Source organism: Tympanuchus pallidicinctus, unplaced genomic scaffold, assembly GCF_026119805.1.
Source record: "Tympanuchus pallidicinctus isolate F22 unplaced genomic scaffold, pur_lepc_1.0 scaffold2, whole genome shotgun sequence".
Classification (NCBI taxonomy): domain Eukaryota; kingdom Metazoa; phylum Chordata; class Aves; order Galliformes; family Phasianidae; genus Tympanuchus; species Tympanuchus pallidicinctus.
In genome coordinates this window covers 45774883-45787939 of record NW_026294721.1, presented here as the reverse complement: position 1 = coordinate 45787939, position 13057 = coordinate 45774883, and the positions used below count along the sequence as shown (strand labels likewise).

Here is a 13057-nt window from a genome sequence, read left to right as displayed (position 1 = left end):
GTGATTACAGCAACTACATCGTAACAAAGTAAGATAGTTTGGTTTGAAAATAAAACAAAAAACAAATAGTTTGCCTTTCTCAGCAGCTGACATTGCCATAGTAAACTGTAATGTAGACAAAAAACTGAAACTGCAAAGAATGGCCACAGTTTATTCAGTACTGTTGAAATATAAACATATAAAGAGCTGAAGGTGCTTTCATGTGCATTTACGGTAGAGCTCAAGAATTCAGGATATATAAAACGTGAAGTTTATTTTTGCTCTTTAATGTTTGTTGTGATCCTTTCGCAGCTTATTTCTCAGACTCTGCCAGATGGGGAAATTTGCTCTTACCTCTTAAACCAGAATAGAAATTGCAGTTGTTAGAAATATCAGTTAATTATTGGTCATATGGGTGTGACAGAACATTAAACCCACTGTCTTTATTCTTTCTTTATTTGGAAATCAGTAGAAGAACAATAACTATGACCTCCAGGAACATTTTAGATTCAAAATAGAGAGATGCTTGTAATGGACATTTAGGTGAGGTGATGTTAGATATGAGAGAATGGTTGAGAATGAACCAAAATATGTAAAAGATTGAAGGACATAGCAAGGAAAGTCTATGCTGTTCTGAGAAGAGTTTTTTCCTAAATTATCGCTTTTGTATTCCATTGCAATGTTTGACTATAATGCATTCTTCACAAAACTTGTTTTCATCATTGCAAACTAACTGAATTATTTCTTTTTTTCCTTTTTTTCATCAGTCTGAAGCGCATGAACTGACAGCAGTAAAAATGTCCAAGTTTGGAGGCGGTATTGGTGCACCAAGTACAAAGGAAACGCTTAAGGAGGCTGCAGAAATACATTTAAGATTAGGACAAGTTCAGCGGTATTGTGAACTGATGGTAGAGCTCGGAGAGGTAAAATATCAGAAAATTACTGAAAAGAATTAAATACAGAAGATTATGAAAACCATCTGGTATAGCAACAAAAGGCAAAATAAATCTTGAAAAGTGATCTTGCTCTAGTTAAATTGTTTTTAGCATACAAAGACTAATCTGTAGCTCATTACACTTTTAACATTTTGACAAATTTATTGTAATGGAAGAAATATAAAAAGTAATTAAAGATACAGCACTTTCCCGACGTACAATCATCAGGAAAAACATATTGCTGCTTTCTTCTAGTGGGATAAAGCTCTCTCAGTTGCACCTGGTGTATCGATGCAATACTGGAAGAAGTTAATGCAAAGGTAAAGTGATGAAAATGAAGTGCTGTGTTGTAGCTTCTGTATTTAAAGTAACACAAACAACAAGTACTAAGATGAAATACTTGTATTAGTATTAATTGCTTCTGTTACGGCACTCTAGCAATGTTACATTTCTTTCAGTAAGCTTTGGCCTGAAACTGTCAGAAACTTCAACACAAATGTGATTGTGGATATAGAGTTAAAAAGTTAAGCATAAACTACAAGTTCAACTCAAATCTTTGTCTGGTAGAATGCAGTATCCTTAAAGCTTGCATCTTCTGAGATTTGTAAATGCAGATGGGTTTTGGTGAACTTTCTGTAACTTCATCTAACACCTATACCATGAAGTGTAGTGGTCAATTTTATACCTAGATCTATCTTGTTTATTTATTCATTTCTTTAATTAGGAGAGCTGATCAGTTAATTCAGGAAGAAAGTGATGATGCCATCCCATACTGTATAGCTACTGGAGACGTGAAGAAACTGGTTGCTTTCTTTAGTTCAAGAGGACAGCTGAATGAGGCTCTACTTGTTGCACAGGTATTACTACATATACCAGTATATGTAATAGCATTTAGCTATTCATTTCTGACTCTGAAGATGACGAGCATATTTAAAAGACTAGCTCTGTTCACATTATAAAATTGCTAACTAACGAAACCCCCTGCTTTTTACTTTCGTGCTCTGTTGGCCGCTTTTTTACTAAGGTCATAAAAAATGCATCTCACTGATTTTAAGCCCGATTCTTCTAAATTCCAAAGGGGCAGCTATAATAAAAACTGATGATTAGTGCTAGGTTAAAATAAAATATATATACATATAACCTGACTCTTACCAATCTGCTATTTTAAATTTCTTAGTTTCACATATTTTTCCATCAAAGCCTTAGTTATACTTCTTCCTCCAGAATCTTAGGGTGAAATTTTTCAGCTGTAGTAGTAATAAACATAGGAAATCAGCACTTGTATTCAGGTGACCTTTTAATTTAATACAATAAAACAGTACAATCACCTTGTAAATGCAAGTTACAGGGTATGCAAAACATGCAAGTCTGGTAATTCATTTCCATTTATCATTGTTCCTTTATTTTCTGAGTAATTTTTGCCTGCTTAATACAGCTTCTTGAACTGTCAGGTTTTAAAGAAACGAAAAAGGCTTTGCTTATGCTGCTTTGGCTTTTCTGGATTTGCTGGTATGCCTACTAAAGTGTGACTGGAAGTTGAAATCCAAGGACATAGCCATTTGTTCCTAGTGGCCAAGCTAGCAGCCCTCACTATCCATTTGAAGCTGATTCAAAACCTGAAAAAATTGTCTACAAACTCATAGAAGAGATCTCTTGCTTCTGTAGACTTCCTTGTGTAGCTGAATAAAACCAGGCTAAAACTTTACTATGAACAGGCTTGTTGATTTAAACACTTCTTTTGCTATAGTTGGACTTTAGAAGAATTTTTAGAGAGCTCAGATTTATTCTTATTGAAAATCACATGATTGGTTATAATTCACATTTTCATGAATCTGTCACTTTATGCTCTTGCAGGCAGCTTGTGAAGGAAATACACCGTTCTCCACAATGAGTGGATCTTCCAATTCTGATTTAAACAATACAGATGATTATAATGCGTAAGTTGTTGTAGTTTATAATTAAAATCATCAAGTGGAATAAATCTCAGTAGTTTAATTTGGAACCAGCAATGCAAAATTTGACAACAAAGTACTACATCTTCTAGTGTTTATTTCATGGAGCCAATTGTTCTCCAATGAATGCTGTATTGTATAATCTCCCCTGTATTGCCCCTTTCTGGCTTTTTTTTTTTTTAATTATACATGTACTGCTATTGCAAGGAACATTCTTATACACTTAAATATGTCCTTAAACATTTAGCTTTATTTCGTTAGAGTTTTTGGAAAATGTAGAGTAAGTTTTATTATTAAGTAGTATCTGGGAGACCACATATTTTATACATCTTCTCCTGAAAGCTTTGGTGTTTTTCCTCAGAAGCCACTATTCCTTCCTTGTTCAGAACAGTGCTCAAAAGTCTCTGTGACATTATCAAGCTGTATGTTTGCTAACAAAAGGAGCTTGGAGACTGTGTGGTTACTTCATGTACCTTCATAGGTTTTGAGCAATTGGAGAGAAACTTATGCAGTGTTCACACGTACGGGACTAATATCGGTGTACTGTATTTTTCTTTCCTCAGTCTGAGGCAGTGCTGTACTGGTGTTGATTTTGTGAAATTAATCCACATGAATGTGCATTAGCATAGATGGATTCAGTTCAAACCAGTAGCTTTTTTGACTAGAGCGTCATTATTTGTAATTTAGATATAGAAACTTCAGGATACTTAAGCAAACTTGTATTTAAATTTAAAGCTAAGCAACTCTAACCTTAAAGTTATTTTGCTGAATTCATATGTTGTTAACTGCAGGCTTCTTCAGAAGGTCAGTGAGGAACTGGCAGAGTGGTATTTCCAAGATGGCCATGCAGTGCTTGCCGCGTGTTGCCATCTGGCTGTTGAAAACATAGAGGTAACTTCTCATTTCTCCTTTCCGATTTTCTTTTTAACTCTTTATTTGCAGAAAGCCAACATTGACTTTTTATATCACCACGTATTAATGATCTGGTTTGTGTTTTGTTTTTCCAGATGTGCGTGCTGCATTCTAAATGCTACTAGTTAAACTTGTTTTTGCCTTTGTATTTCTTTATGCACAGGCTTGATCTTTGCAATATTGAAGGTAGTGGCAAAATCCTGATTATTTTTTTTTTTTTAAATTCTGGATTTCTCTCATGAACACAAAGGTTTCTTCTAAAGTAGTGCTTCCTGTTTATTTCCATGAAAACAACAACAGATACAGAGAGCACAATAACACTGTTTGATGGAACAAATTGTCAGCTACAGAACACTCTTTGTTGTTACCATTAGTTATGCATTTTCTCCAGTGATGAACAAGAGCCAGCATGCCGTGCTTGTAACAGTCTGAACTAGTGGAGGTGACCTGTTGTTGCCACTGCTGATAAGCCCCACGCAGCTCTTCGCTGTGCTAATATCTGCTGTTTGGTTTCCATAAACATGCAGCAAGCATCAAAGAAAGTCAGTAGGTGCTTTTTTTTTTTTTTTTTCCACATAGAGGAATTAAATTGTGATCTTTGCTTCACGTGCAATTCCATGTCAAATGCCATTTTGTCAGATTACCTCTGCTGCCATCTGATACACAACAAAAATGTTTCATGGGGTATTGGTGGGAATGTTAAACTTATACTGCTGTATCACCAACATCTGCCTCTGACATCATGGGACAATGTAATAAAATAAATGACATTGCTTTCAAAGCAGCCCTCGTAATACATTGTTTAATTGAATTTTAGTAAAGGCAGTTCATATGATCCTTCAGATCCCTTCCAACCCTGGCCATTCTGTGATTCTGTAATACACTGTACCTAGATATCTTGCATGCATATATATTCACAGCATTATTGTTTACTATTTTTGTGACCCAAAATACCTATTCAGAATTGGAACTTCATTGTACTATGAAGAATGTGATCTCCACCAAATTTGATTATAAACAAAATCAATAGGAAAAAAAAACCCTTGGACAAAAAAATGGCAACTTGTAAGATTTTCATTTTCTTATAATTTTTTAAATTACCTCTTTTCCTTGCTCTTTGGTCTTTTTTGCTTCTGATCCAACATGTTCTAACTTTGCTATTCCTTCAAATGAGTAAAATCCTACTTTCTTGCTCTGAAGAAAAAGTTGTCAGTTAATGTCTGTATTTCAAATTATATGCTTGAAGTTTTGTATAGTCTTGCTGTTTAATGTTCTACTATTCCTATCAGCAACTCCAGTTACCCGGAGGATATGTACAGGAGAGACATTACTGTTTTGTTTTTTTGTTTGTTTGTTTTTTTTTTTTTTTTTTAGAGATCCATTTCAACAAGAAGGGTGGTGAAATATTTATTCCAAATACTACTGTCCTTACCTAGAACTTAGCTATCGTGATAGTGATTCCTTTATGTATGAAGTTTAATCTCTTTGATCAAATGAAGGAAGTATCTGCAAAAGGAAATCTATTAGATTATTTGAAAACTGATTAAAACATGATATGTAATTACTATGCATTCAAGAGGCCTAAATTTTATGTGAAAAGTTTGTTTAATGCGTTTTTTAAAATTCCTTTTTGTAAAAAAGCAGTCTTGTAAATGAATGTCATGTACTGAACATGGTGAATCCTCAAAAATGATTGTGTCCTTTAATTATACAATTTTTTCATTGAGCAAGGTTGCAGTGGCAAACCTGATTCGTGGAAATGAGCTGGAGTTGGCAGTCAGTGTGGGTACTGTCTTGGGAGAAAGAGCAGCACAAGCAACACATTATGCCCTAGAATTACTAGCAAGAAAATGTATGACAGTAACAACATGGTAAGAATTTTTTACTCCAAAGAAGATTTGTTTATTCCCCTCCCCTGAAAAAAAAAAAGGTCTGTCTCATACTGAGGCTTACATTCACCAGGCCACTGTGAGTAGATAAATTTCTGCTTGAATCGAAATCACACCTATGAAGCGCAGAGACTGCAAACATTCTGCTTTAACCTCAAAATAGATTGTGTGGACTTTAAGTGAGAGAAGAGTCATTGTCATTTACAGTATAAATAACACTGAAGAAGCTAGATATCTATTTGGGCACTAATTAGCATAGTAAGTCCTACTCTGTACTGAGTAAAAGTGATTGCTTTGGATAGAGTGAGGCTAGTATTGAATGACAAAGTCAAAAGACACTGAAATTTAAGCAGGATCTGCAAAGTGATTCTAAGTTCTTGTTGGACAACTTAAAATCACAAGAGATTGAGGAATTACTTTATACTGATACTGGATATCCAGGGCAGCTGACAAGATTTGAAAATGAGATTATTGTTTAAGCTGGAGGAGTCGGTTATTTGTTACATACAGGGAAATTTCATTTCTCTGCTAGATTTTTTTTTTTCTTCTTACTTGTAGTGGCTTTACTTGGAAAGATATGTTTTTGGTTTGTTTGTTCTTTACCAATAAAATGTTGCTAAGATATACCTGGCAGCTGTACAGTTATTGCAGAATTTACATTCAATAGACCACGTATTTCAACAGATGTGATTGGGCCTCAGTTTTGCTTCTAAACTTAAAATTTGCTTAGGCAAATAAAAAGATAGAAATTCTTGAGTCTCTTCATATTTTGTAGTACAGATACAGCATAGAGTAGTATCCTTTGGTTTTCTGTATTCATGTGATTATGCATGGGTAAGATGGAGCTTGAGAGCCTCTGAGCTTATTTGAAAGACTCGCTTCTTTGCACCAGTTCTTTTTAAGAATATCCACCAGCTGGAAACATTTTGTTTCAGAGAAACATTGTAGAGACCTCAAGGAATATCAAAAGGTTGATAACTAAAGAAATCAATTTCTGATGGAATGTTTTTTCTAGTAATGTTTGAAAATATGAAATCCAAACAAAAGTCAAAACTAAATATGAATGCCCCCTCCCAGTCTGCGGCCGCAGGAAAAACATGCAGCTGTTCAGAGTAAATGAGTGAGAGTTTATGAACACCATTTTAATTTAATTTTATTTGTTTAGCATCTAAGTACAGTTAAAATGAACTTTCTTCAGAAGGCAAGTAATACGTTACTTGAAATACTGAATTCTGTGTAACCTGATAGAGCCGCCTTATTTTTTCTTCATACACTAAATATTTCTTTTCAATTTGATTCTTGAAAAATATTCTACATTACACAATTTGAGGCCATTTTATGAGTGTTTCTTTGAATTTTTTAATGAACATTTGATTTTAGTTTTCAGCTGAGCAGTTTCTAGTCAATTTTAAAAATAGAATAGTTATTGCTTATTAAAGTGATTATTTTTTCCAGTCACCCCGCCAAAAGCAGGTTTGCCACCTACTAGGTCTAACTGCCCAGGGCCGCATTGAACCCAGCCTTGAATGCCACCAGGGATGGGGCATCCACAGCTTCTCCCAGCAACCTTTCCAGTACCTCACTGCCCTCTGAGATCTTGAAAATTTGTGAAATATGCTATATTCTCAAAGTCTTTTTGTATCTTGGAAAAATGGCTATTTCATAGTAATTGTATAGCACATCTTCCAAAGATCTTTTGGCATTAGGTTTTTTAGGTTGTCAAAAGGCACTGGAAAGATTTCTTCTGTTATTCAAGTTAGGCTTACCTGATTCTGGGATATGCTGTTATTTAGTTATTTCCTATTCAAAATTTCTTCTGTATTCAAAGTGAGAATATAAAACAAAAATTTGTTCAAGATTTGTTCATTATTGTTTCAATGTCTTCCTTTTAGCTTTCCATCACTTGGATACAGGTATATTGCTTGTTTCTAGAAAGAGAGAAGTGTGTAATTTTGTTTATTGTTTATTGCATTGTTTATTGCACCAAAAATAGACAATAGACTCATATGTAGTTGCTTTGTTGCTTCTATCTCATCTGAAAGTAGCTGTATTGTTTATTTTCTTCTGTAAAGTAGTCAGTGGAAAACTCTTTCACATTCTTTCTACAAACAATTAAGAGTAACTGTATGTTGTCTTGCTTATCCAGGGACTTAGCAGCTGATCTTCTTATGATGATTCCTGATAATAAGCTGCAGTTGATAAAACTTTGTGCTTTTTATCCTGGATGCACAGCTGAAAGAAATGACCTACATGAAAAGGTACGTTGAAAAAGAATTCATCTGAATGCTAGCAGAGCTTGTGTGTTGATTTCTTTCTTAATTTCAGAATATTGAAGACCACGGCCTAATAAAAATTGTAAGATTTTTGTCACTAACAGTCTTATGTTGTATACTTAATCTTGCTTTCTATTTTGTGCACTGTTTCCATGGCACAAGTTACTTCCACAAATAGCTTATGATCATCAGAATTACTTGTCTGTAGGGTTCATAGCCGCCTCCTTACTTGTGTAGCCTAACCAGATCTTGGTAGGGCACCTTTATCTACTACCCCGGGTTTGTTTTACTTCTTAGATTTGTAACTTCCTTAAATCCTCCCTCCCCTCTTTTCGGAAGTGATAGAGTCTGCTCCACTATCTTCCTTAATGTTCAACATCTATTAAGCAGCAGTAGCAAGTTCGCAATCATTAACAATGCAAACAGATGTTAATTGTGTTCAATTCAAGTTAGAGAACCACCTCTTCTGTTCTCTGGTCTAAATGGCGTTCTTTATGCCTGGTGTATGGGAGGCATCTTTTAAACATCTTTTCAGAGAGAGATTGATCTTAATGTTATGTGTTCTTGTGCATCTTAGATAATTCTTTAAATATTATAATAATTCTTTAGCAAAATCATTGTTTTCTAGTGTAATCTTCCTGATGTAGAAGAGTGTATGCGATTGGCAGAAACAACTGAGGCACTCGGTGATATATTTGAAACTATAAAGTACTATCTGCTAAGCAATGAACCAGAAAAAGCTCTCCCTATTGGCATTCAGTATGTGAAAGGTACTTGAATAAAGAAACTTTTTAAAGCATAATTAATTTGTATAGCTTGTCTCTTCAATTATTTTTTCTATTTTTGAACAGAACAACTCCGTGACTCACATTGGACTTTAGATTCAGTATGTCCATACCTTGACCTTCTAAGTTACATTCGCACTGAACAATTAATGCTGCCTAACTGTACAGAGTAAGTATGTTTTCCATATTTATGAAAGTGGAAGTTTCACTTAAAGAAACGTATAGATTAAAAAAAAAAAATCTATTGCTTCAAACTGTTAAGTATCACTTTTGTTTGACAAGAACAGTGGTACAAACAGATTGCTGTCAATAGGTTAATTCTCAGCCTGGAGAACTGAATGTGGAATTCTCCTAAATTTTCAAGGTTTAGCAAAAAGAATAAGAGATTTGCCTGCTACTTTTGCAGGCAATTTACAGTGGGTGTGTCAATATTGGTCTTATTTGGAGAAGCTCACTTTGATTAGTTTTCTGTTTCAGTTTTTTGAAGAGCAGTGATATCACACACAATGTGTTTTTATGTCAAAGTGTTAAGGAAATTCAAGCAATCAAGCAATTTAAGTTAATCTTAAAATTAACTCTAAAATAGTTAGATTGCTGTGTTTCACCATTCATTAAAAGATCGTTTAAATTAGGCCTGGATGGTTGCAAAGATGTATATGAAGAACTAAAATGAGCAGAAAGCTTAACTCGTGTCTGTGGGGAAAATTGATAGTACTCAAGATCATACAAATATGGTGCAATTTTATTTAAAGTTTTGTTGTATTGAAAGGTCTGAGCACCACTGTTTTGTAATGTTATGTGACTGGACTTATTAATGCATATGTGCTAAAATGTAATGGTTTGGTTTAGTGAGAAATACTGGTAATAGGTGGATGGTTGGACTGTGTGATCTTAGACGTGTTTTCCAACCTTGGTGATTCCACAATTCTGTAATTTTTATATCAGTATAAAGCAGGTGAAATGTAATAAGTTACATCACACAGAAACTAAACATAATTAGCAGACGTATTCCTCATAAAGCATGGACTGATGAGATAGGCTTTAAAATTTTATATATTTGAATATGAGTGTTTTTTTAAAATGCTTGAAATCATTATTGTTCATAATTAATACTTGTTCATTTATAGATTTCGGAATGAGTTGCTAATTTTGTGTGGTTATATTGGTGCTTTACTTGCTATCAGAAGACAGTACAATAGCATTGTACCTGCACTTTATGAATATACAAGGTAATATTATGCTTTTAGTAACACTTCAAAATCTCAGTTCCTTTTATGGTATATGCTGTAGGCAGATCATGTTTCTGGGTAGATCAACTTCTGAATTAATGATTTCAGTAAAACACTTTGTTGTGTAAGGAAAAACTGGTTTTTTAGATGAGCATTCAGCATTACTTCTGTGCATGATTGTATGCTGTGTAGACCTCTTGTGAAGACTTGCTCAGTAGCATCAAGGGCAAGCTGTGACTTCAGAGCTTGTATCTGTGCACTTGCTTCCTTTCCCATCATGAAACCTTCTGGTACTCAGTGAGCTAATATTCCCTATCTGCAAGCTTTTTGCTTGGTCTAGCACACTTGCCTCCACTTGGTCCTGCGCAACCCAGTCACGACTTGACCTGACTTTAGCCTTGCCTGCTTGTCTTGTCCTCATCAAATTGACCTGGGTTGACTTCACTTGGTGCATTTGATCTGATGCGACTTGGCTTAACCTCACTGACGTGGCCCCACCTACCTGACATGGCCCATTTGACTTCACCCACTTGACACCACTTAGCTTGCTTACCTGGTGAGATCCCACTTGGCCTGAACCACTTAACCTAGCCTAAGTTGTCTTCACTTGACTCTCTAGGACTCGACTAAATTAAATCAATCCACTTGACTTGAATTCAGATCAATAATCTCTGTTAATCTGCTGCTAAATAAAATGTTTATATGCAGTACTTCAGTACTCCTTCAAAAATGTAACCACTATTATTTAGTCTTCCTCTGTGCTGTCCATCTGACTAATTGCCATTTCTAGCAATAACATCTCCCTCACAGTTTGGTGCACTCAAATCTTTTTGATTTTATTCCTGTTGGGTAACAAAGCCGTGTCCAAGATGTCACTGATTTCACGATGCAGCTTGTTTTGCCTTTGCTAGATATGATATTGCTTCACATCAGTTATATATACTTAGTTGCAGTCAGCTTGTCATTATTAGGAAATAAAAGTCTTAAAGTATTGAAGGGCCTCTTAAAAAGGGGGGGGGAGGGGAGGAGGAAATTAAGATAATTAAAGATAAGCTTAAATAAATATATAAATATATAAATTGAGATACCTAAAGACAAGTTTAAAAGAGAAGGTATATCTTATATCTAGTAATTTAATATTTCTGTGGCTTCATACTGGTGACCATCATGAAGGATGAAATGATGAAGTTGTGTCAAAAATAGTTGAATATTATTTCTTTCAAGAAAATATGCATTGTTAATTTGGGCTTTATTCTCATTCCTTTTCAGTCAGCTTTTAAAAAGACGGAAGGTGTCTGTACCGTTGAAAATTGAGCAGCTCTCTGAGGAATTAGATGCGTGGAGAGCCTTCACTCAATCAACCAAGTATGTGGAAAATAAAAAATTAGCATGATGATTCTACTAGCATTTAAATGTTTTGTTATGAATACAATATTATCTCCTTTATAAAATCTTTCTATTAATGTTTAAAAAAAATATTTTATGGATGTTAGTTTCCAAAACAAATTATGATGTGTAGTTGGAAAAAAAAAGAAAAGCTTCTTTTTTCACAGACCTACCAATGAATTGCCATGCACTCCACCATCTGAGTCACAGAAAAAGGTCTATTCAATACTGGTATCACGGATACAAGAGGAGCCTCTGAAAGGAATGATTGGGCCTGACTATGTCACTGGATCAAATCTTCCCAGCCATTCAGATGTTCACATCTCTTGTTTGACAGGGCTAAGGATACAGGTCAGTTTCAGAGAGCCCAGGTAAACTCATCATGGTGTTAGCAGTGAGTATTGATGAGATTACCATAAATCTAAGGTACATACCATCATGTACGAAGACTAATATTTTCCTTATTGTCACAGTAGCAGAAGTTAAAGCTAAGGACAAGTGCTGAGATCTGCTATATAAATAAGGTTATGTAAAGAGTTGTCCAGCCAAATGATTGCCCAGTTTACCAATCTGAAACTTCTTAGTTTTCATGGAAAAAAAAAAAGCTGCATTCATTTTGCCAAATTTTATTTGTATTCAAATTTATTTGAATTTATTGTACTCATTTATTGTAAATTATCTCATATATATCATTGTCTCATTGCAGCTTGATTTAAAAATGTCATGTTCAACCACATACTGACATTGTGTTTCCACTGTGATTAATAACAACAACAGAATAGTTAAAATTCATTAATTAAAGTCAGATAGTAAAAATTGAATATTTAAATATTTTTGTTTCACTTCCATAGGATTTAAAGATCAAAACATGCTTGCCCTTCCAATGCCTTTTTTGGTATTTCTGGGAAAACTAGATGGGTCCTGAAAACACTACTCTATATGGCTACTTTCTCCAAGTGCTGCCTCAGTGTGAAATTATTCTTTTATATGAGGCTATCTGTTTTCTCTGTGCAGTGTCAGATGCCAGGCCAAAGAGTAATGGGGTTGTTCAGGGATTGAGAGGGATGGTTTTGCATTGGCAATGGGAGGTCACCAAACACTAGTAAGATCTTTAAGGTAAACAGAATTAACAACAACCTCAAGTCTAAAGGACTTGCTGCCAGTACTTCTGCATGAGACCAGTGATCTCTGCTGTGGCTCAGTGAAAAATGCATGCACATGTTTTAGTGGTTGCTAATAGCCACAGAAAGCTGCTGCTATTATACTCCATTTGACAAGAATGGCAAATGTGGTGTCACCAATTTGACATCTACAGTATTCTAATCTCTGGATTAGTGAATAATGTCCTAATTCCCTGATTAGTGAATATTAGGAGTCTTTGCTCTAGGCATGCAGATTGGCTCAGAAATCATTAAGTACTAAGGTACAGTAACCTAATTACTTGGTTTTACAGTTTTACAGTTTAAGTGGCAAGTTCAGAGAGCCACTGTAAAAATGCACTTAAAATTGAGTTACAGCTTTGAGACCATGTTTCATCAAATTAAAAAACTGGCAGATACCTTCTCTCTCATCATATAAATCAATGCTTTGTCCTTCATGTTTCTCACAGTGAGTACTGGATGTTGCTTAGTAGACTCCATGTTTTAAAACTATTCATGGAGCCTTTTTGATTTCATTTTGTTTTTAAGATGGAGAAATCCAAAAGATATGACATCAG

At 34.8% G+C, this 13057-nt stretch overlaps 1 protein-coding gene across 5 annotated transcripts in view; it reads left to right on the top strand.

Annotated features, from left to right (window-relative positions):
* The window catches only part of WDR17 (WD repeat domain 17), a 45862-nt gene that overhangs the window by 32303 nt on the left and 502 nt on the right, over window positions 1-13057 (top strand). For 3 of the 5 annotated variants that reach the window (XM_052681572.1, XM_052681568.1, XM_052681571.1), the window contains exons 17-29: window positions 747-902; window positions 1170-1234; window positions 1639-1771; window positions 2769-2851; window positions 3658-3757; window positions 5510-5649; window positions 7560-7580; window positions 7814-7925; window positions 8569-8710; window positions 8792-8894; window positions 9853-9954; window positions 11224-11319; window positions 11508-11691. In XM_052681572.1, the coding sequence (XP_052537532.1) occupies window positions 747-902; window positions 1170-1234; window positions 1639-1771; window positions 2769-2851; window positions 3658-3757; window positions 5510-5649; window positions 7560-7580; window positions 7814-7925; window positions 8569-8710; window positions 8792-8894; window positions 9853-9954; window positions 11224-11319; window positions 11508-11691 (1437 nt within the window). Of the gene's footprint in view, window positions 1-746; window positions 903-1169; window positions 1235-1638; window positions 1772-2768; window positions 2852-3657; window positions 3758-5509; window positions 5650-7559; window positions 7581-7813; window positions 7926-8568; window positions 8711-8791; window positions 8895-9852; window positions 9955-11223; window positions 11320-11507; window positions 11692-13057 lie in introns of those variants that run through there. The other 2 variants (XM_052681570.1, XR_008206359.1) reach the window with 2 other exon arrangements.